This window comes from Anguilla anguilla, chromosome 16 (assembly GCF_013347855.1).
Source record: "Anguilla anguilla isolate fAngAng1 chromosome 16, fAngAng1.pri, whole genome shotgun sequence".
In the NCBI taxonomy this organism is placed as follows: domain Eukaryota; kingdom Metazoa; phylum Chordata; class Actinopteri; order Anguilliformes; family Anguillidae; genus Anguilla; species Anguilla anguilla.
The window spans coordinates 1,396,000-1,420,477 of NC_049216.1; the positions used below are offsets into that span (position 1 = coordinate 1,396,000).

The 24,478-nt window shown below is 38.7% G+C and overlaps 2 protein-coding genes across 2 annotated transcripts in view; both read right to left on the reverse strand.

The window, feature by feature from the left end:
- LOC118215529 overlaps positions 1 to 13,544 on the reverse strand; it is a 29,026-nt gene extending 15,482 nt beyond the window's left edge. The window contains exons 1-2 of the mRNA XM_035396419.1: positions 13,415 to 13,544; positions 4,998 to 10,429 (exon numbers count right to left, since the gene is read on the reverse strand). Coding sequence (XP_035252310.1) covers positions 5,007 to 10,429; positions 13,415 to 13,544 — 5,553 coding nt within the window. The 3' untranslated portion in view covers positions 4,998 to 5,006. The remainder of the gene's footprint in view (positions 1 to 4,997; positions 10,430 to 13,414) is intronic.
- On the reverse strand, positions 10,500 to 20,974 carry LOC118215108. The gene is made up of 7 exons (XM_035395552.1): positions 20,903 to 20,974; positions 15,170 to 15,282; positions 14,683 to 14,961; positions 14,400 to 14,542; positions 14,050 to 14,291; positions 13,677 to 13,914; positions 10,500 to 13,565 (listed from the first exon to the last, which is right to left on the reverse strand). The coding sequence occupies exons 2-6, from the start codon at positions 15,278 to 15,280 to the stop codon at positions 13,757 to 13,759; spliced, it is 933 nt and encodes a 310-aa protein (XP_035251443.1). The 5' UTR covers positions 15,281 to 15,282; positions 20,903 to 20,974; the 3' UTR covers positions 10,500 to 13,565; positions 13,677 to 13,756.
- Positions 20,975 to 24,478: the final 3,504 nt, after the last annotated feature.

The window sequence follows — 24,478 nt, forward strand, 5'->3', positions numbered from 1 at the left end:
TTAAAACAGGTCTTTCACCTTTAAATAGATTTAAAAACAGCATATTGTAATAACAATACAGCATCTATCTATAATAAAATATTTCCAAATTGGAACACCTATTGCTACTGAAGTGAACTGAGTCAAAGCTTGCGCTGTATCAGGGAAGAGAATGCACAAGCGCAGGTCACCTCACTTGGCAACCTTAGTTGCTACTGCCATCTAGCGAAGATTCTGACAAACTACACTTTTCATCCTCTGAATCAGTAATGAGGGAGACACATTTCCCTGGCTTTTACATTTGACGCAGAACTACAGAACGTCGGAAAATTCAAATACGAAACCGTTTTTTTTTTTTTTTTTTTTAAGTACCGAGAAAGTGCTGAAGTTTTGGTATACCGTGCAACACTACCTCAGACACATATTCCAATCCATTGCTCAGCTTAGCAGAGAATGCACATTTCACAGCGCCACAGAGACATAGAATAATAACACATGAATGCACATTTCAAATAATAAATACGACATAAAAAAAAACGGAAGAAAGACTGAACATCAACTCGCGAATTGCGTGCTGCTCGCAAAGAAGCCTACCGTTTAATTTATTTATTTAGACATTGGCAGATGAGATGAGTTTTAGTAACGCTGACCTATAAAACGCTATTCCAAAAGAAAAATCAGACATGTTATACATCGTTAGAAAGTTTATAATCTCACCTACTGAATAAATGAACTGTCAATCAAGCCAAATTGGACTAAGAAGAACGACAACGCCGTACGCAACAGGTGTGGTATTACGCACAGCTATTTTAGAAAAAATCCGACATTTCACAAACGGATTATCCAAGACAATATATGGCCACTCATTCACAAAAGGGACATCTCTACGCGTAAAACCAATGGTAAGATTGTATATTTATTCAATGTGTAGTCCCAGATATTGACTGTAGAATGACATGGTAATTTTTTAAAAAAAGTTAGTCTCGCTTATTTCGTCATTCAGTTAGCAGCGTTTTCACTGCTGTATTGGCATATTTTAGAGATAATGTCGGGTTCATCTTGTTGCTACGGAATATTGCATTACATTACAGGCATTTGGCAGACGCTCTTATCCAGAGCGATGTACAACAAAATGTATAACCATAACCAGGAACAAGTGTGTCGAAAACCCTAGAGGGCAGTAACCTACCGTTCTAAGTGCAGGGAACAACCGCATTGTTCAACTTAAACCCTGTAGGTTACACTGATTAACAGTAACACAGACAAGAACAGCAACAACGCAGTCCATGCACAAATACAAGCAATAGTTAAGACGAGTTAAGTCACCTACGAAACAACTACATAGTTACAACCCTAAGCTTACAGTCAATTTAGAGATTAAATTGAGAATACGATTTCACGCAGCATAATGACGGATTTAAAGACTAAACGAACTCACCCGATATTGTCTTCAAACGGACCGTATTATTTATCTAGACATTGGCAGACTACAGCATAAATTGCGTCTTTTGTTTATATTCAATATTAGTAATTGCAGCGAGAAACTGCAGCTCTAGGTCGTTATGTTATGGTAGCAACGGAACGAAGCGGACTATATATGTATTAGGCTACCGTTATTATTTCATTATACCAGCGTGTTTTCGCGCGTTTGCACAGAAACTCAGAACCCATAAATAAAATGGTTTAGCTGTTTCTCAGCATAATGACGGATTTAAAGAGTAAACGAACTCACCTGTTATTGTCTTCAAATGGATCCATGTCAAAGAAAAGTAATGATTCATCCTCTCAAAGCTTTACCGTAGCGTATTATTTATGTAGACATTGGCAGAGTACAGTATAAATTGCGTCTTTTGTGAATATTCAATGTTAGAAATTGCAGCGAGAAGCTGCAGCTGTAGACACAAGATAGTCTGTTATGTTATGGTAGCAACGGAACGAAGCGGACTATGTATGTATTACCGTCATTGTTTTATTATACCAGCATGTTTTCGCGCATTTGCACAGAAACTCAAAACCTACCAATAAAATTGTTTAGCTTTTTCTCACCATAATGACAGATTTAAAGACTTAACGAACTCACCCGATACTGTCTTCAAATGGATCCATGCCAAAGAAAAGTAATTATTCGTCCTCTCAGAAAGGTTTTACTGAAAAACTTTGGGTAGCCTATCCTAGCATGCACGCTAGGTGGCACTGTCAGACCGTCTTTTCACTGATAAAAACTAGACCTAAGATGTCGGATTACTTGCGTCGCCATGGTTGTCGCTTGCCGTAAAGAAGTTTACTCGATGTCGTAACCGTTTAGATTTGGAGCTCCGGCTTTTCCGCACCCCACCTAATGAAAAAGGCCAAATGGTGTGCAAACCATACGGCGGACGTAGGTGCTCCCAATAGGAAAGTTGTAGTGCACATTCAGATGCATCAGTTGATGAAGTTTTGTGTTGATCAGACTTACGGTGTGGGAGTTATGGCCTTTTAAAATATGATCCTTGGTTATAGCGCCACCATCTGGCCGACATAGGTGATTTTTAGTGCCTGAGTAGTGGGGGGCCATAGGAACCCACCTACCAAATTTGGTTGGTCTACAACTTATGGTTGCTGAGCCTCAGACATATTTGCCGAGAAAACTGCCACACCCCAACTAAAAAGTCTAATTGGCGGGCAAATAATATGGCGGACATAGGTGGGGCCAATGGCAAAGTTGTAGAGCACGTTCAGATGCATAGGTCGATGAAGTTTTGTGTTGATCTGACTTATGGTGTGACAGTTATGGCCTTTTATGCAAAACCCTTTGTTATAGCGCCACCATCTGGCCCACGTACGTGCTTTTTAGTGCCTGAGTAGTGGGGGCCCATAGGAACCCACCTGCCAAATTTGGTTGCTCCAGGACTTATGGTCGCTGAGCCTCAGACACTTTTAGCGGAGAAAAATAAGAATAATTAAAGCCGCAAGCGGCGTTGGAAGGGGTCCAAGCATTGGCAGCATCGCGCCCCCTATGGAGCGATTTTTAAATGGCTTTGTCCTCATGATCATACGCCTTCACCCAACATATCTACTGAATATCGTGATGATCGTATGAAATATTGATGACTCATGGCCAATTTTGAGCTAAGAGACGCTGTCGGATGACTTAGTCACGTCGCCATGGATGTGTCCTGGCCCCTTCCCGTCAAGGCCTTTACTATGTCGTAACACTTAGATGGCATGTCGTAACACTTAGATGGTCCGGCGTGCATGCACAGCTGCAGTGTTTCTGCGCCGCAACTAAAAAAGGCGTCACAGTAGTGTTGTCACGATACCGAAATTTTGACTTTGATACTGATACCAGGTTTAGTATTACGATGCTCAATACTGAAATGATACTTGAAACTTCAACGGTGCTAATTCGATACTCGGTACCTAACAATACAAAAATGACCTTAATAGATCAGAAACGTTATGTCCACAAGGGTTGATCTCATTTTCAAATTCACAATTCATAAAAAACCTAGTTTATTAACAACCTTTAACTTGAAGCCTGTTCAACATATCAATAAGCATAGGACTATAGTGTTACAACAATAAAATGCATATTTAAATGTATTATTTAATGTAACCAGTAATAGGAGAAAAGTAATTGTTTATTTGAAAGTGTTTTGGAAAATGACACAGAAAAGACTGGGAATCGCAAATAAAATGGCATGTGATGAGAAAAAGACCAAGTAAAAATGTATGCAAAAAAAATGTGAAAAGACAAATAAAAATCATGAACAAAATGGCAAGAGATTAGAAAACATCAAGTGAAAATCTATGGAAATGAAACATGTGAAAAGGAAAATCACAAAGAAAAAAGACAAGAGATCACAAAAAGATTAAGTAAATTTCTTTAATTGTAATATAAATAAAGAGAAAAATACAGAGTGAAATCATAAGTAAAATGGCAAGAGCAGAGAAACGCGAAGGGAAGTCTATATAATAGCTTTAATTTGTGTGAAAGAACTGGAAAGCGTATATACAGTGAGTGCCCAATTGGTAGTTTGTGAAATAAATGGGAAAATATACAGTGAGTGCTGCATTGCTACACTTTAAGTGACTGCTGCACAGCCTACCTGTTGCAAAGTGTGCACTGTTTGTTTCAACGTCTTATTTTATGGGGCTTTGTGGGAACATATTCCAATGCACTATCATATGGGAAGGCGTCAAGATGGGGTCCATTTATGGAGATGCTGAAGTAGGCAGCCAGGTGTTGTTCCTTGAAGCTGGTTTCGGAGGTCTGTGTTCACCTGAGGATAAAGGAAAGAAAAAAGGAAAACCAGAAAGTGCAGTAATATAAAGAGAATGCGTAATTATTCGTTGTGCTTTTCAAAGTGATGCTCTTACCCTGTTCATCGTCAAGAAATCATGTTCATACTGGAAATGGGGTCAAGTAGTGCAATGTATTTACAGAATATAGTGTTGTTTGCCCAGAGATGGTATTTGTTGATATAATTGTGGTGCATATTGGTTTTCTATTTTCAAAATGTATCCCAAAATGTCTTCATGATTAGAAGAAATTTTTGGATAGCGCTTTCGATATTGCTTGTGTTGAAAGTGCTGTAACTGAAACATGGATAGGTGTAGTCACTTGCCACATCTGTCCAAAATGTAAACAAGAGGGGAAAATTTTACAGCCTGCTAACCTTGACAAGCCAGCTGTATTGTAATGTTAAGTTATATCTATCCTTACTAGCTAGGGTCTTTACCTGCTTGCTAATAACTTATTTGAAGAGTTGGGTCTTGGAGATTGACAGTGTTTTGTTAAGAACATAGGGAGAGGAACGTATGAGAGTTAAGTTGATCAGTTAGGGAAAAATGTCTGCAGAGGTGTTAATGAGACGAACCATTTGTGAACTGTGGATTGATTGTATTCAGGAATTAGACCAGCTGTGTTGTCTGTGGGGAAAAGCCAAGAACAAATCTTCCTCCTGTGCATGATCACGTTTTGAGTGTGCACGGAGAGGAGGGCCTATTCACAGATGGGCTGGGACAAATAAATCAATGTACCGGATTTACTGGAAAACATCCATAACAATACAGTTATGGAAACTGAAATATGTTTGCATTATTTGAATATCAATTTGATAAGCTGTGTTATTTTTGACATAGATATGGTCGATTAAGGTGGCCTTTTCAGTAGTTGCTTGTTTAACAAGTTGGGTGTATCCATGTTGCTGCATGAAATCTTGAACAGTTTGTGTAATGAAGAGATTTTCATTGAAGTCGCCCATGATTATTTTGGTTCCCAAGAATGTGTCTAGATGATGAATCAAATGCAACAGTTTTGTTCTGAAAGTAACCAAACTGTAAGATGGTGGTCTGTAGAGGATGGCAACGTTTGCTTCTAGTGACTTTATGCTGAATGTTAAACATTCAATGTTTAGACATGGCAAATGGGTGATGTTGCAGTCTGCATCATTTTTAAAGTAAAGTCCAACACCACCATGCTGCTGTTTCTTTAGTTCCATGAAGATATGTTCAGTGTCATCATATGCAAGGCACCTTGGTTTGCTGTGAAATGAAAAGGTGTTGAGATGAGTGTCTTGGGTAGAATGTTGTTGTTGTAGCCATGTTTCTGTCACACAAATGACATCAGCTGCAAAATATCTGTGATCACATCGAATGTCTTCGATATGAGCAGAAAGCCCTTGAACATTGTGCAGAAAGATTCTGTAAGTTGTATTGAAGGATTGAAGTGGTGGCTCAATGAATGCAGGCATGTTTTGTATTGAAGTGTGAATTGTGTCATTAGCATATATAGCAGTGGCTTTAAAATCATCGATGATGAGTCCTTCAAGAGATGTTACACGACTCAGTGCTACATATGCTTGTCCAGAGCTAAACATTTTGTTGAGAGAGACAACAGCTTTCTCCACTGTTAAACCTTGCACTTTGTGAACAGTGCAAGCCCAAGCTAACTTCAGAGCAAACTGACGTCTCACACCACCACTGTTTGTTATTTTGTCCTCTTCAGGCTCAATTGGTGTGGCTTTTTCCAGTCCAGGTTTGGAAGATGGTTTCTTATTTCGAGCCATTTTTCCGACTTTTTCATCATCAAAGGTGACATATATCCTTGATGGGAAAGTGTCATCATCGTTGTAACATATGTAAGAAACTGTTCCAAAGACTCCATTTGCAAGTCCATCTGAAACATCAATGTTTTTCAGTAACATGACACGTGCATGTATGCCGAGATGCAGTGTATTTACCAAACAAGTATTGTAAACTTTGAGATGGTGTGTCATTTTTCTTTTCAGGCGACCAGTTTTAGCATCCCTGTCAAAATCTTGAGCTTCAATTGAAGTGGTATGAGGGCACATTTTGTGCAACATCTGAAAATTATGAGTGTCAACTTGTTGGTTTGTTGCATAAATGTGAAGATCTTCACTGAATTCTCCTTCTCCCGTCTCACGACTTTTCAGCATGTTGATATCTTGTTGTTGCAGTGGTTGCTTTTTCTTGTGTGTTCTTAAGCGATTTAGCAACTGTGCAAAGTGTGTGTCTTTCTGTCTGACTATTTCTGTGAGTTCTGTTACAGCAAAATGATTTTGCCATAAGTTAACACCACTTGGTTGTGTATACAAGGGTTTTCCTTTGACTGGTGGCAATTGATATAGGTCCCCTACTGCAATGATAGACACTTTACCAAAAGAGGAATAGTCACCTGTTTGTTTGATCTGTCTTAACCGTCCGTGGATATACGTAAGAAGTTTATGATCAACCATTGAAATTTCATCAATAATCAGTATTTGGATCTTGTTGAGTTTGGCTCTCAAAGTATTAATTTTTTCTTCTGCAAGTGGTTGATATGGTAATGAGACATCTATTCCAATTGAAAAGCAATTGTGTATTGTAGCCGCATCAATGTTGTAAGCAGCAACACCAGTTGGAGCAGTGAGTAAGACATGCGTGTCATCTGGGTTTTCTGATAGCTGTGACAAGATACGAGATGCTTCATAATTGATGGCTTTTATCAAGTGGGACTTGCCTGTGCCAGCTCCTCCAGTGATAAATACATAAAATGGATCTGGGTTTTCGTTGTTGAGTTTTTGTAAACACCAGTGCCGAATCTTGTAAAATAATTGCAGCTGTTTTTCATTTAGTGACCGTAGGAGACACATTGCAGTGTCTTTTTGCAACCCACAGAACCTAGGTTCGATAGTGAAAGTGTTGCTTTTATCTGGTTGCAGATCGGGAAGGATTTCATCAGTTTCCTCTGTGTTTGTTACATGACTGGTAATTGCTTCCAGACACTGTAGACGTTGTAATTCTGATTCTGGGCAAATTAGCGACCATGCATCTTCTGGTGGTCCATCTCTGTTTAGATGTTCTTGAGCCATGTCAATTTCATCAGCTTCTTTTTCAAAGAGTTTTTGATTGGTGTCAACCAGGAATTTCACAGCCTTAAGTTCACTGTTGATGATTTGGACAAAGCCTGTGTGATAGAAGTCCTCAAATGTGTTGAAGTTTGGTGGTTTTAACTCAGAATCATTGTAATGAGGAAGGAATAACTGTAGAATACTGTGGTAATATTTCTCAGGATTTTTTGTGCGTGAGAAGCGGGCATAACGCACAACAGCAGCGTCTGTGCGTGTCCTCTTCATCACAAATCCTAAGTCCTGATCCAGTTTTATGGAGTTAGGTGATGACTTGTCTGATTTTGACAGAATTCTGTAGTGTGATGCAAAGGTTGCCAAACACATTTCAGGAAATGCTTCTGTTTTTGGTCTTCCTTTGTATTTGTCTGTGATGCTGTTCATCCATATGCTGTTATTTTCAGTGTTGAGTCTTTTCTGAAGAAGATGAAGCGGAAGACTCATTTTGATGGGATGTTGACCAGTTGGAATGAACTGAACCTTTCTTGATCCCTCTTTGAGTCTCATGTTGGTTAGTCGGTATATACTCTCCTGTGCAGATACTTCTCGGTTATGAAGGTAAACACTGCCGAGTTTCCGCAAGGCAAGTTTAGCATCAATGTTATTTGAGGCCTCTTTTTGGGCTTGCTGTAGCAATAATCCCATTTCTCTCTCTTGCTTAGATATGTAAGATATTATATACACAATGCAAGAGTAGGCGTCAACAACATACTGAATGTCCATATTTGCATTCCAGCATCGGAGAAGTTGTGTGTTATACTGATTTACCCAAACATCAGATGGTTTTCTGTGTAAAACAACATTGGTTTTTTTGGTCATCCGTATGTATGCAGCTTCAAACAGGTCCTGGGATATACCAATAGATGAAAAGAGGGAATCTGCAGAATCAAAAGATAGGTCAGTGTTCATGACAACTTGCCGTACCCTCTCCATAATCTGTCCTGCAAGTTCCATTGAAAGCCTTGGATGATTGGTTTGTTGTTGAGGTTGTGTTTGGTTAGGCTCACTAGGCATTTCTTCTTCAGAAATTTTATTCCTTGTGATGAAAGTGTTTTTTGATGGTGGCCGCGGGAAGTTAAAGCGACAGACGGTTTTGTTTTTTCTGCAGCTCTTTGAATGCCTTTTGCTGTGCTGTTGCACAGTAGAGACAATGTCGTGCATTTCCTTATCGTCAAGAGGTGGCATTTCACATGTCACATATTGATCGATAAATGCTACAACATCAGCATCATCGGCTTTATCAACTTGCGGTGCATTTTCAACCCAGAACAGACAATGTGTATGAGGTGAACCTCGTTGTTGAAATTCCACTCTGTAGAAGTAGTCAACAATTTTTCCAATTGGTTGAGCTGGTGACATGATGACATCTTTAAGGAAACAATGAAAGCGATGATCAAACATTCTGGCAGCTGTCACGGGATTCTTTCTCAAGAGATCACATCTCTCTGACCAGTCCAGATCATCAGCATTTATATGTTTGCCTTCTAGCCGGAGGAAAATTTGCAATGTCTCTTTCCATCGCATGTCAGCTGAAGAAAAGGAACAAAACCAGGTTGGGATTCCAAGCTGTCTAACCATAGCAAAAAGATCTTTCTGAACACTTTGCCAGAAAGCAGGTGTGCCTCTGATAGGTTTCATGAATTTGTATCCCTCGTCAAAATGGAGAATTCTTTGAAGTGAATCTTCGTTGATTAGCATGTCTGATGTAATTTTTCTGCCAGAGTCATATCCTTTTCTCAGTGCAATAGATACATTTGAGACCACTTGGTTAATCTCAGATAAATATTGTGCATAAAAAATGTAGTCCAGGTTTTTTGCAAATCTTCCATCTGCATTGAGTATGCGGTTATTGAAATATCTACATACGGTTAACTTTTCTTCTCTGGTGTCGTTAAAAGTACCGGTTCCTTTGGGGAAAAGAACAGGGAAGCATTTTGCTTCATTGCCTTCATTGGTTAGTAATCTGACTGGGTTGTTGTCTTGTGCTGGGGCCAGAGACAAAATTCCATCGAAGTGCTGATCCATCACCTCTTGGACAATATCGACAGGTTGCAAACATGTATCATTGAACATTCCATGTTGCTGTGTATCATGAATTGATTCATCAATGTGTTCATCATCTGGTGTTGTTTCAGAGGATGCTTCATCATTAGTGTTTTCTGGATGAATCTCAACACAGGTTTCATTGTCAAAAGACAGAGGGTTGTTGGGTTGTTGAATTTTGTTGAGTGGATTAATCCATTCGTGGTTGAAGGTAATATCTTTGTACCATGGGTTATGTTGTTTCAAGTACGAGAAAGCTGTATGAATAGCAGCAGTGTTTACATATTGATATTCATAGTGGCCTTTGTATGTTAACTTTCTCTTTAATTTGACACGGATCATCAAATCATCATGCTCTGGTCTTGGAAGTACACTTGCAATCTGAGGGAGATTAGATGGTACACACGTGACAGGTCCATGAACACCATTTTGTCCCCCTTTCGGTAAAGCAAGCATCTTCATAAAAGGAATGTTTATTGCAATCAAATGTTGTTCGAGTGAATTTAAGTTCTTCAGATGTGGTGGAATGGGATCCAAAACCAAATTATTAGCAACACTTTCCGGAGGCATTCTTCCATCAAGAAGTTTTCTGTGACATGTGTAACAAATCCACAGTGTACTATTAGGATCTGTGCAGGTGCTTTCGCATTTGTGAAAGTATGTTTCAGTAATGCATTTACTGGCCAATGAAGCTGTAGCATTCCCTTTTTTTCCATATGTGTCTTTTTTACATTGTATGACTTGATGTTTAAACAACTGTCGATGGCATACAGAGCAGACATATTGGGGACCAGTGCTAACCTTGGCTTTGAATTGCTGAACAATGTAGTCCATTTGTTGTCTTAGTTTCTTTGATTCAATCCTTCTGGTAATATTGCACTGTTTCAGATTTTCCTTGTGTTGTTGATCTGTGGCATATTTGTCTATGCTGTACTGTTTTGTACTTGCACGGTGTTGGTCATGAGTGGCATATTTGTCTATGCTGTATTGTTTTGTAGTTGCACGGTGTTGTTGATTTGTGGCATATTTGTCTATGCTGTATTGTTTAGTACTTGCACGGTGTTGGTCGTCAGTGGCATATTTGTCTATGCTGTACTGTTTAGTACTTGCACGGTGTTGGTCATGAGTGGCATATTTGTCTATGCTGCACTTTTTCTTATTTGCACGATGTTGTTCATCAGTGGCATATTTCTGTGCACTGTATTGTTTCATATTTGCCTGGTGTTGGGCATCAATGGCATATTTCTGTGCACTGTACTGTTTCACATTTGTTTGGTGTTGGGCATCAGTGGCATATTTGTTTATGCTGCGTTCTTTGATAGTTTTCTTGTAGTTTGCATCTTCATGGTATCTTTTAATTCCTGTTTTATTTTTTGCATCTCGGAATTGTTTGTTCACTTCATATTGCTTGTTTTTTCTGTCAAGCTCACGTCGACTTGAAGAACTGCTTATCTGATGTGACTGTGGACAGTCATTGGATTTCTTGCAGAGTTTAGTGCACAGGTCAGAATTGTGTTGCTTAACGCATGTAACTACTTCATAATGAGATGCGTTGCAGTGTTTTAGGTATATGGCTGTGTCAATTGTCTTTTCATTTGTTGTGGAATACTTGAGCCACTTGTTGTGACTGTATGTGAAAACATCAACTCCGAAGAGATCTGCAGCTGCTTGTATTTCCACCTCAGTTGCCCAAGTGTGAACATATTTCATCCGTGATGCTTTTACATAGTTTTCAACAGAAAAATATCCATGTCGGAGAATAGGAGCATACTGTAGTGCGTTTGTTTCCATATGTTTAACCACAGCTAGTCGGATTTTTCTGTGATGACTTTCAGTTGCACTAATGGAAAATGACAAAGCTCTGAAAAAGCAGTTCCCATCACCTACAATAGCCTTTGTCTCACAAGGATCACTCATTGGGACATTCCTTGGAACTGGTTCTTGTGTATGAATGTATTCAGGGTTGTGGATGATGTGAATTTTTGAACAAAGTGATTTTTTTTGCTGCATAGTGAAAGGAGAGAATGTGAGACATGGGATTTCCATTTCATTGACAAGAACAACTTCATCTGCACTTGGATTAGGCATTCTTGGGTTGCTGTCAGACATGTTGTAATGTAACTGACATTGTACTGACCTGCTCAAATGTAGCATCAGCCTTTGAAATGGCTTTTGACAGCCCTTGCATACATCTAGGGAAGTCATTATTATGGTATTACTGGTATTATTGGCTTCGTGTAGATTGTGGGATTTAGGACCTATATTTTGAATCTGGAGAAGATCCGTCCTTCTTGTTCCTGTGACTTCTACAGGATTACCCTGCAACTGTCTCTTCCTTGTAACTTTCATCTTTATTGCACTGGCTTCAATTGGAGTGGCCTCTTTCGCTTTCTGACATGGTAGAGGTTGTTGTTGAACATGGTTTAGGCCTACATTGACCTCAGTTCGGTTATGTTTTTGCAGTTTTTGACGTTTGGGACCTTGCCATAGAGGTTGTTGGTCTGCGTGTTTCACAATTACTTCTTGATGCAAAGATTGGAAGTTGTAATGTAATTGACATTGTTTTGATCTGCGCAAATGTACCAGCAGCGTTTGAAATGGCTTTTGACAACTGTTGCATACATCTGGCAAAGTTATGGCTACGGTATCGCTGGTATTATTGCCTTCATCTAAATTGTGGGATTTTGGAGCATAATTTTGAATGTGCACATTACTGGTTGTAGGTGCAAGCTTTGTTCTTTTCTGGTTTTCTGTGGCCTGTGTACATATGGTTTTTTTTGTTGTGGGAGAATCTGTTTCTGTGTTGTGTAAATCATTTCCACTGAGCTGAAACATTTGTGCTAAAGACCTAGGAGTCGTATACGTGCCAGTCTTATACGCATCCACCAAAACAATTGTTTTGTTAACATCAACATGAGAAACAGGAATGAGGCTTTCAAAATGATGGCCATTGTATGCCAACACCAATGGAACATCAGTATCTCTTGCATTTGCTGGATCTATTGCATCTGCAGATATTACATATATTGGACTATGAGGTTGAGCAGTTGTTGTTTTCCAAGGTGTGTTGAAAACAAGGATGTCTTTCTTTGTAGTATGAGCACAACTAAGGATAGCCATATCACCAAAATAGTCAAGGTCATACTGGTTAGTTGTCTGCAAAGTTTGCCATGCTTCTCTCCACTGCTGTTCTGTATATATGTTTGGATAGTATGGAGATGCCTTAATTTTCTGTTCACCTACAGTATTCCAGACCTTTCTATAGTGCTCAGGCCTTTCTGGCAAATGTTCTGCAAAACATTGTCTTGCATTTATGTTATCAATAATAGATTCATACAAGCAATTACCATTGGCCTTGTTTGGATTGCCACTTCTAAGTTGGATACCATGCTGCTCTGCTATGCTAATTGCCGTCTCAAATATTGAGTTGCCTCCACCTACACCTCCTCTTATGTGGTTCTTATATGTCTTGTTATGGTCTGAATCTCCCCCACTTGTGTCATGCACAGAAGGCATCCCCCCTTTGTTGTACAGTGTATTTGATGTCTTGCTTGGCAATGATTTCACCCAATTTGGCTTACAAGTTACTGGCAATGTGTTGTCATCACACAGTTCTGCAATACTAAACTTATTGGGACATTCAAAAATGTGCTGGAAGGGAACACACAAATTACTTACCATCACCCAGCTATATACTCCATTTATGTTTTGTGTATCCTGAAGCCCTTTGCCTACTTCTGAAGGTATGTGACCCCCTTCCCCCTGACCAACAACACTTCCTTCATCTGTACCAAACTTCTGTTTCTGTACTAGCTGACTAGCCAACTCCTGTTTCAGTACTCTCTCAGTAGGCAACTCCTGCTTCTGTTCTGTCTGTGTAACACTGGTGTGTATCTTTCTCCTCCTTACTACCTTGTCCCTAACAGCTTCCTGTTCTACAACTTCTCTGACCCTGTCAACTACAACCAGAGGCCTACGACCCACATGACGTGAAGCAGCACCACTTAGCTTTTTGATGTGCAGAGATTTCTTCTCAGCCACAGACTTGGGTGCTGGGTCATGGACAGGCTTGGCGTTCTGGCGGTAGCCCGAAGGGTAACATACGACGTATGTGTCAAAGATGCGTTCCATCGTACACCCACTGAGAATTCGCTGTAAAGACAAGTTGAGGTTAGGAGTTAATTATGTTGAATAGTGACGGCCTACTTTTTAGAAAATGTCATTGAACAGTTCTACAAAGTGTATACATCAACACAAACGTACTTGCTGTATGTCAACAAACAGTCCTTTGGCAGCATGCTGACGTATACAATGCCGCCGGTCCCGAACCTGCATCCTTACATCTACAAACAAGGACATATAACATGAGTTAAATGAAATATGGGTCTCCAACTTAACAGTAACACATTGGGACACAGACACATTGGCATGCAAGAATTACCTGGAACAGTAGGCAGCAGGTGTGTCCATTGGCCATGGTCGACATACTTCATTTTAACAGCTGCACACAAGAACATACAGACGTATGGGTTTAGAAAAAAAAAAAGAAAAGAAAACAGCAGAGACAGAACATTGTTCAAATATTGGACACCACTAGCACTGGACAATTTTATGTAACACACAGAGCAGTTATTACCTGGAAAGGGCCGATAGGATGTTGCTGAGCGCTGAGATGGAGCAACACACTGTGGCTGTGATGAAGTACCATGCTTCTTCTTGTTTTTGTGGAAGCATCGTTTGAGTGTAGGATGCACTCTAAGTGGCACAGGATTGACAGGGATGTGCAGGATGCTGTATGAAGTGTTCCAAATGAAGTCCGCAAGGAGAGGCATACCTTTGTCATCACTTAGGTGTACCAAATCCTGACACCAGAGATGCCTTAAATAAAAAGTAATGACAATAATAAAGTTCCAGACAAACATGAATAAGAATGTACTATGTACTCCAAGAACAGTGATGTTGTATGCACAACTTCTTGGAACATACCTTTTGGATGGCTGGAAAACATCATTGGTTGAGAAATACCGCACCCCCATCTTTGCTGCAACTCGGTGATATTCCTGCTTTAGCAGAAGCTGGTATTCCAGTGTTGCATGTACATGCCGTATGGGGAAATCCACCACAAACACCTACAAAGAACAAATTGCTATTAGCATTAAAACAAAACCTACTTAATTTCTGTGACTATTACTAGTCCCTTTGTGAACACATAACATTTTACTGAAGGACAGTATTGCCTTTGTCTGAGTGTTTATGATTTCACACATACCTTGTTTGGCCAGTGTTGCAATGCAACACTGAGGAGAGTCCCAAAGGCCCTGGCAGCCTCCTCAATAGTGCGACTTGAGGTCATGTTGTTCCCCGGAGCAAGCAGGCACACTGCATCTGGAGTACGTGGAGTATCACCAAGATGGGAGATCTCCAAACGCAACGCTCTTGCATCTCCTCCAGGTGTGGCCATAAAACCAAAGGACAGCCGACCCTCTGGCATGTTCACAACTCCATCAGCAAAAGATCTGAGATGTGAATCGCCAACAACGAACACAAACTGCATAAAGAAAACACAAATCAAACATGTTACTACATAAGGGAAAACACAAATCAAACATGTTAATAAATACGCCAATGAATGTTGTTACAACACCAAGTGATGTAACAACCTTGCATGTATCCAATTATGTTGTATGACATGCTATACAGTACATAACATAGTATTATATGATATAGACTACATAAGGAACTTTTGTATACATCACCTCTTTCGCATTGGCGTGACAATTGTCAGGAAACACAGTCTTGTGTTGATGCCCAGTGATGTCTGACACAGGCCATCGGCGGACTTTATGACGTGAGCCACACCCTGCCATAGCTTAACAGGAAGAACTATATTAAATTGATGCCACATAAAAACATAGCATTACTGCTGCTACCTGTTGTTTGCACATCAAAGTCATGCACACATGTGTTTGCCATGAACATGAAGGCCACTTAGTCCTTACATTCATCTGATAATGTGCATTACAGCTTTTTTTTAAAATACAGAGCAAACAACAACTTTCACCATTTAGCGCACATGCCAAATCTGGCCAATGCTTGGCCATTTAGGGGGTACCCTATTTAAAGCTTTGTAACCCCAGATGTGAACATCCCAGACACTTGAAAAATGGCTTAAATGAAGGAAGACATTTGTACCATTTACAATACTAGCTTAGATTACTTTATATTCATAATTTTGAACGAAATAAAGTGCCACGAATGCAACTGTCTAGGCAAAAAAGCAAAAATGAGTTTGCTGTTTTTTTAGTCTGCAAATAAATACTGGGAGATTGCATATATGCAGCAGGTTAAAGTATACCAAAAACTTCTTGATCACAAGTTCATAAAATGTAAGGATATATGTAGAATTACTACAGGGTTGGGTCCGTTTTGGCCGTCCTGTCCAATGTACGAGCTTAAACCGGTTTGATTTTATGCAAACCGACTGAACTGGCCGAGGCCGGCAACAAGGAGATCAAGTTTCATTATACAACGGCTTGGCTGAATACTCGATTCTGATTGGTCTAAGGGTGGGCATTATTTATCAGTAAAGGGACACCTCGGCCTTTTAACAGAAAATCAATGCGATACAAAATCCAGCATTCTAAATGTTTAGAACAGCAACATCATTCTTTCGCTTTTTAATTGTAACTGATTGCAACGTTGAATCACATTTGTAGTTACTGTTGCTAGCTTTACAAATCGGAATCGTCCCTTATTTGGGCAGTAGAATAGGCATACCGCATTTAACTCATGGCTACAGATGCATTGTCATCTGTATATTTGTGAACGATTGCGTTTATAGTAACCGCTGGTTTGAATACAATTCAATAGTTGGCTAGCTAGCTAGCCGGGATAACAAGCATGCCGTGAGACCATTCTGACGTAAAACCAAGAATTTTAATATTGGCTATGTGACGCGAACCTATCATAAAGCAAGCTGGCATTCAAAGTCCATTTCAGAGGGTCTTAGAAAAACGCTATGTCCACACTGCACGACCACACCATTAAAAAAGCAAGACGGTGCTAGGGAGATTAATTTGATTGACTTGTGGTTTCATGCAGTTTTATTAAATAATGTAATTACAAAAATGACTAAAATTGGTGCTGAATGTATGGTATAAAACGAGATGGAACTATTTTTTTTTGATAGAATCATTGTTCTCAGAATTAACGACCAGAGGTTTTTGATTAACAACGGTGGAAATAGAAACCGGCCAGAGTTTTTTTATAGCAGCGGTCCAAAAAGAAATACCAACCAGAGATTTGTATCTGAACAGATTTGGCCTGACAAGAACAACAAACATGATATAACAAACCAATGTATTGTTTTATATATACTCTCAAACACATTCATTATGTTTTTATGCGAACATTCACCTTGATGTCTTGACATCCGAGACGACTGAATGCATTCACATTCCACAAATAACTGTTAACAACATTTATAGCACTTTTTGGTAATTTGTATTTGTTCTAATACTGTATCTTATTCTTCTGCCTAGTTGGCTTTACAGAGGTCAGAATAGTGTTCACTGTGTGAAATAAACTGTGTTCTTGGCTAGAAATAGCTGTATTCTATCTTATGGAACCTGTGTTTTGTAGTTGTACATGACCATGAAATGCACTTTTTTCAGCGTCCGCCAAATAAATGTAATTCAATGTAATATAGCAGAAAACATGCACACGTCATAAAGATTTTGTTGCTGAATTGATTATTTCGACTATCATCGTTATTTCCATATAATCGCAAAATGACAAAAATAAATACAATGAAAACTCGGACTCGGAATTTTTAACTAATATTGCAGTGGTACATCCACCGTTTGCTTTTATCTATTTTAGATTCCTTCAAACTTACTTCTAGCGGAGCAGCTAAATACTTGAGGCTAAATACTTGACTGCAATAAAATTAAGGCATTTTGCAAAAGCAAAAGGGACAATTGCTAGAATTAACCTGTTATTTTACCCTGACAAAAAGTGCGGAAGGCGATTTTTCCCCGTTTGATTTTACCTCACATAACTGTGTCAAACGTTTTGAGTCCGTTATAAGGGGCTAAGAAACAAAATCCGAATTAGATTCAGCAACCGAATTAAAGCGTTTGCACATTTTGCTACATAATATGCTGTCCGAGCAGGAATGCTTAATAGTTTCTAAAAACAGACTTGATACTAAAGCAAGAAAAGAACAGAAGAGCATACGTTATAATCCTCAATCTTAATTTATTATCTGTTCCAAGAAGTTGGCAGGCTATAACCAAAAGTAGGTTACTGCGCAACATAACAGTTTGAATTGAAATGTATTTATTTTATTTTTTTTAAGTACCGAGGAAGTGCTGAAGTTTTGGTATACCGTGCAACACTACGTCAGACACATATTCCAATCCATTGCTCAGTTTAGCAGAGAATGCACATTTCAGAGCGCCTCAGAGACAGATAGAATAATAACACATAAATACACATTTCAAATAATAAATACGACATTGAGAAATTTAACTAAAAAGGGCGACAAAGCAACAGGTGTGGTATTACGCACAGCTATTTTTGCCTAGTTGGCTTTGTAGAGGTTAGGTCAGAATAGTGTTCACTGTGTGAACTAAACTGTGTTCTTGGCTAGAAATAGCTGTGCAAAATAAGTATTCTATTTTATTGAGCCTGTGTTTTGTAGTTGTCCATGACCATGAAAAGCACATTTTGCAGCGTCCGCCAAATAAATGCAATGCACTGTAATATAGCAGAACACATGCACACATCATAAAAATTGTGTTGTTGAATTGATTAATTTGACTCTCATCGTCATTTCCATATAATCGCAAAATGACAAGAATAAATACAATGAAAACGCGGACTTGCGTGAAATTTTTTTTTAACGGATATTGCAGTGGTACACTCACCGTTTGCTTTCATGTATTTTAGACTCCTTCAAACATACTGCTAGCGGAGCAGCTAAGTACTTGAGGCTAAATACTTGACTGCAATAAAATTAAGGCATTTTGCAAAAGCAAAAGGGACGATTGCTAGAATTAACCTGTTATTTTACCCTGACAAAAAGTGCGGAAGGCGATTTTTCCCCGTTTGATTTTACTGTATATGCAAAGTAAATTACGCAGAACTACCACATACCTCACATAACTGTGTCAAACGTTTTGAGTCCGTTATAAGGGGCTAAGAAACAAAATCCGAATTAGATTCAGCAACCGAATTAAAGCGTTTGCATGTTTTGCTACATAATATGCTGTCCGAGCAGGAATGCTTAATAGTTTCTAAAAACAGACTTGATACTAAAGCAAGAAAAGAACAGAAGAGCATACGTTATAATCCTCAATCTTAATTTATTATCTGTTCCAAGAAGTTGGCAGGCTATAACCAAAAGTAGGTTACTGCGCAACATAACAGTTTGAATTGAAATGTATTTATTTTATTTTTTTTAAGTACCGAGGAAGTGCTGAAGTTTTGGTATACCGTGCAACACTACGTCAGACACATATTCCAATCCATTGCTCAGTTTAGCAGAGAATGCACATTTCAGAGCGCCTCAGAGACAGATAGAATAATAACACATAAATACACATTTCAAATAATAAATACGACATTGAGAAATTTAACTAAAAAGGGCGACAAAGCAACAGGTGTGGTATTACGCACAGCTATTTTTGAAAATAGCCGACATTTCACAAACGGATTATCCAAGACAAGATATGACCACTCAGTCGCAAAAGGGACATCTATACGCGTAAAACCAGTGGTATTACGCTCTTATATGAATATATATATATATATATATATATATATATCCTCCAGAACTACCGAACGTCGGAATATTCTAATACCGAACCGTTTCTTGTTATTTATTTATTTATTTTTTTTAAGTACCGAGGAAGTGCTGAAGTTTTGGTATACCGTGCAACACTACGTCAGACACATATTCCAATCCATTGCTCAGTTTAGCAGAGAATGCACATTTCAGAGCGCCTCAGAGACAGATAGAATAATAACACATAAATACACATTTCAAATAATAAATACGACATTGAGAAATTGAACTAAAAAGGGCGACAAAGCAACAGGTGTGGTATTACGCACAGCTATTTTTGCCTAGTTGGCTTTGTAGAGGTTAGGTCAGAATAGTGTTCACTGTGTGAACTAAACTGTGTTCTTGGCTAGAAATAGCTGTGCAAAATAAGTATTCTATTTTATTGAGCCTGTGTTTTGTAGTTGTCCATGACCATGAAAAGCACATTTTGCAGCGTCCGCCAAATAAATGCAATGCACTGTAATATAGCAGAACACATGCACACATCATAAAAATTGTGTTGTTGAATTGATTAATTTGACTCTCATCGTCATTTCCATATAATCGCAAAATGACAAGAATAAATACAATGAAAACGCGGACTTGCGTGAAATTTTTTTTTAACGGATATTGCAGTGGTACACTCACCGTTTGCTTTCATGTATTTTAGACTCCTTCAAACATACTGCTAGCGGAGCAGCTAAGTACTTGAGGCTAAATACTTGACTGCAATAAAATTAAGGCATTTTGCAAAAGCAAAAGGGACGATTGCTAGAATTAACCTGTTATTTTACCCTGACAAAAAGTGCGGAAGGCGATTTTTCCCCGTTTGATTTTACTGTATATGCAAAGTAAATTACGCAGAACTACCACATACCTCACATAACTGTGTCAAACGTTTTGAGTCCGTTATAAGGGGCTAAGAAACAAAATCCGAATTAGATTCAGCAACCGAATTAAAGCGTTTGCATGTTTTGCTACATAATATGCTGTCCGAGCAGGAATGCTTAATAGTTTCTAAAAACAGACTTGATACTAAAGCAAGAAAAGAACAGAAGAGCATACGTTATAATCCTCAATCTTAATTTATTATCTGTTCCAAGAAGTTGGCAGGCTATAACCAAAAGTAGGCTACTGCGCGACATAACATAAAAGTTTGAATTGAAGTAAATATTATGAAAATAATAAATCACAGGGGCAGATTTTTACTTGACCAATGAGAAATGTTCAGCGCTGCTATGCCCACTGCCAAAGTTCCTATACTTTTGGAAAGTACTACCCGCCGAGCAGGGACATTTTTGGGGGTAAAATAATTTAGACCCTGGTCCTGCGGTGGAAATGCACTGAGATCCTAAAAAGGTTCGTGGTTTCTGCGGCAGAAACGGCAGCACTTTGAACCGCGTACTGAAAGGTGGATTACACAGTTGGGCGCAGTATATTTATTCGCCTCCGGGCGGCGGTGTAATGATACGTGTGGACGGGGCCTAGCAGCCCAAGTTAACATTCACCGAGTATTTTTTATGATCTGAAAGGGTACATTAGCAAACGATGCAAAAGTAGCTGCATAAACAGTTGATTCCATGAGTTTTAGCACATTCGTTGCAAAACACGTAGCCAAGCTAGGAAGCTATTCGCCAAAGAATGAAAACGAGAAACTTACCCCAGGTCTGTTTGTCAACGCTGGTCTTCAAGTAAAACTGTGGCCGTTCGTTAACGTGTCGATTCCAATTTCCTTAATAAACAAACGTTTTAATATAAAATTGACTACCAATGGTTATTATTTGCTTGTTAATTCAACGATGAGAGATATAATGGTTTCACAAGGAAAACTACCTCAAACGAAGGCGCTTGCTAAGTAGCTACCCAAAAGTGAAATGGCCGGCAGGAAGCCTTTGGGGTTTTATCGACGCTGAGAATGATGGGATTTTTTTTCCAGACGCCACTGACTAGCAAACAAGGAAAAGGTAGAATCTGATTGTAGAAATAATCTTCTCATCTTAATCGTCACATTGTTGTTATTATAAGTGGGCGCTTTTAATGCAAAGTGGTCGTCATTGCATGTGAATGCATGAACGTGGCAGATCTCCGCTCCAGAAGACAGCCATTCACACGTCTGGCCTCTCCGGAGGCCAGGCATTCACACGTCTGGGTACTACCGCTCAGTGCGCGCTACCTATTGTATAGTCTATGCTGCTGCATACCATCTTTTCTTCAACATCATTCCGATACTTTTATCTGTAGGATTGATAGGGAAGGCATAAGTTTGTAGAAGGCAATGCACAAGCATTTATTGAGACATCCCACAGATATGAGACGCTGTTTGTGCGTCATCCAAAAACGGTTTGAGTAATACAAACGTTTGCATTGATGTTAAACTTTTTAGTGACAGTTTCTCAGAGTGACCACGCATTTGCCACGCATAGCGCACGGCGGTACTCCTGCGGGGCGCCGTGGGATATATACATATATACTACCTTTTCTTCAACATCATTTCCATACGTTTATTTGTTTCATTCATAGGGATGGCATAAGTTTGTGGAAAGCAATGCGCCCGCATTTCCGCCGATACCCGCCGTTGCCTTTCCCTTTATTTTACTTCTACCAGTATGCTTTCGCTATACTTTTCTGAGTAGCAGCTGTCTTTATCTCGGGTTTTCCCCGCATTTCATTTGCTTACAACTTAGCAGAGCATGCACATTCATAGACAGATATCATGTCCAAAATCTCTCCAGAAAGTAATATAATGCTATAATGTAAATATAATGCATTTAAAGCTCATGAAGGCTTAAGATAGGACATTGCTATCAGATTTAAAAATAATTCAAAAACATTGTCACACAATGCTCTACAGTACCTACATGTGTAATCATTCAGTCTTGTATGTATTTGTGTACTCTGTACTCTGGTATGTTTTTTGGTATGGGGATGGGACTATATGAAAACTATTTTCAACCGTCCACCACGTTTTGCCAATGTTCCAACACACTCCTCATCACTGTTGTACGCGTCACAAAAACTATTACATTACTAATAACTAACGCTTACCTTGTCTGAAATACTAACGCTTACAGTGTGAAATATCCATATTATGCAATACCACTAACCTATTTAAAGACACTCAAGTGAATGCAATGACAAGCAAATTTTCGGTTACGCTCACATATAAAACGCTAGTCCAAAAGCAAAATCAGACATGTTATACATCGTTCGATATATATATATATATATATATATATATATATATATATATATATATATATATATATATATATATATATATATATATGCTGCGTTTCGTTGTCGCAGTTTAATGTAATGTCATGTAATGTGAGGAAACCCGAGATATAGACAGCTGCTGCTCAGAAAATTATTAGGAAAGCATACTGGTAGATGTAAAATAAAGTGAAAGGTATCTGCGTAAATGCGCGTGCATTGCTTTCCACAAACTGATGCGTTCCATATAAAAGAAACGGATCTTGAAGAAAAGATAGTATGCAACAGCATAGACTATATAATAGCTTTATAGTTGCTTCACCGTTTTTGGATGACGCGCAAACAGCGTTTCATATCTGTTATCCTCAGTCAAACAGGAGAGCACAATGGCCAGCATCATTACATGGCATTATATTAAACTTTATTGTCATTGCAAAGTTAGCATGTCACCTGAAGTGCAAAAGAAGCAGTAAAGTCCAATGCAGCGTATGGACATATGTATTGTAACGGTTAGGACATCTAGTAAAGTTCTTTACGGCAAGCAGCTAGAAGACATCCATGGCGACGCAACTAAGTAATCCAACACCGTCGGGCCTAGTTTTTAGACCGTGGGGTCTAGACGGTCTGAACTTCTTAAGGGACAATATTGGGCATTCATAAAAGTATTCTTTCACCACTGAAAAATCTTTTTTCGTCATAGCAACAAGGTAAACCCGACAATAGCACTAAGATATGCCAATACGGCAGTGAAACGCTGCTGAGTGAATAACGAAATAAACGAGACAAAGTTTTTTTTTTTTTTTAAAACGCTGCTGAGTGAATAACGAAATAAACGAGACAAAGTTTTAAAAAATGATACCGTGTAATTCTACAGTTAATATGTGGTACTAAATATTGAATAAATATAAAACTTTACCGTTGGTTTTAAGTGTAGAGGTGTCCCTTTTGAAACTGAGTGTTCATATATTGTCTCGGACGTTGTGTTACTCATAAAGTGTTTTATTTAACCGTTTTTGGATGACGCACGAACAGCGTTTTATATCTGTCATCCTCAGTCAGACAGGACAGCATCATTACATTACATTAGATTCAGCTTTATTGTCATTGCAAAGAGTACAAGTTCTGGGAGAATGAAATGCAGTTAGCATGTCACCTGAAGTTCAAAAGAAGCAGTAAAGTCCAATGCAGCGTATGGACATATGTATTATATATACCCTATATAGAAAATGAAAGGTATGAAAAGAAAAGGTATATACAGTATGAAGAAAATTGAGAGGACGTACAGTATAAACAGAGTGAGTATAAGCGGTCTAACAGAATTACAGCCACTGGGTAAAGTGAAAGTCATAATTTAGAATGTGAAAGAATGGTCGCACGAATATGGAGCAAAAACATTTCTGAAAGTATGATAGATATAGCCTGGCTAATATCAGTGAGGAGATTGCCAGTGAGAGCTGTTGTAAAATGGAGTTGCTTTGTTACAACGAAATCCTGCCCAATGCCTGATTGTGATGCAGATGAAACATTTGGAGCGTCTGTTCATTGAATGCAGTAGATCTGAAAAATATGGGAACAAATTAAATCTATTGGTGTTAATATTTCAATTACACCAGAAACTGTATTTAATGGAATAATATATAACATTGATGATAAACTTAAAGATTTATACTGGTTAATAATATGCCTAGTGAACCAGCACATATGGGAAACGCGAAGTAAAATGACGATTGATCACATCTACGTGTCAAGTGAATCTGTATGCAAGAACATTTTAACAGAACTGAAACGTCGAAGGACAATTGACATCAAGCACGGCAATGCAAATCTTTGGCAAACTCTGGACTTTTAATATAGAAGATGCTTTACCTAATGTATTTAGATTTTCTTGTTTATGTAATTGTTTGTAATGATTTGTATAATTGAAACAAAGTTTATTTATAAAAATTAAAAAAGTAAAGTGAAAGGCAATGCGCGCAACTGGGCGGTAGTACCTAGACGTGTGAATGCCTGGCCTCGGGAGAGG

What these genes read in the sequence shown, in the direction of transcription:
- LOC118215108 (XM_035395552.1), bottom strand. Translation starts at nt 15,280, where the DNA reads ATGGCAGGGTGTGGCTCACGTCATAAAGTCCGCCGATGGCCTGTGTCA. An exon ending in GTCACGCCAATGCGAAAGAG is followed by an intron (nt 14,962 to 15,169) that starts GTGATGTATACA and finishes TTCTTTATGCAG; the next exon opens with TTTGTGTTCGTTGTTGGCGA. An exon ending in GTTTTCCAGCCATCCAAAAG is followed by an intron (nt 14,292 to 14,399) that starts GTATGTTCCAAG and finishes TTTTTATTTAAG; the next exon opens with GCATCTCTGGTGTCAGGATT.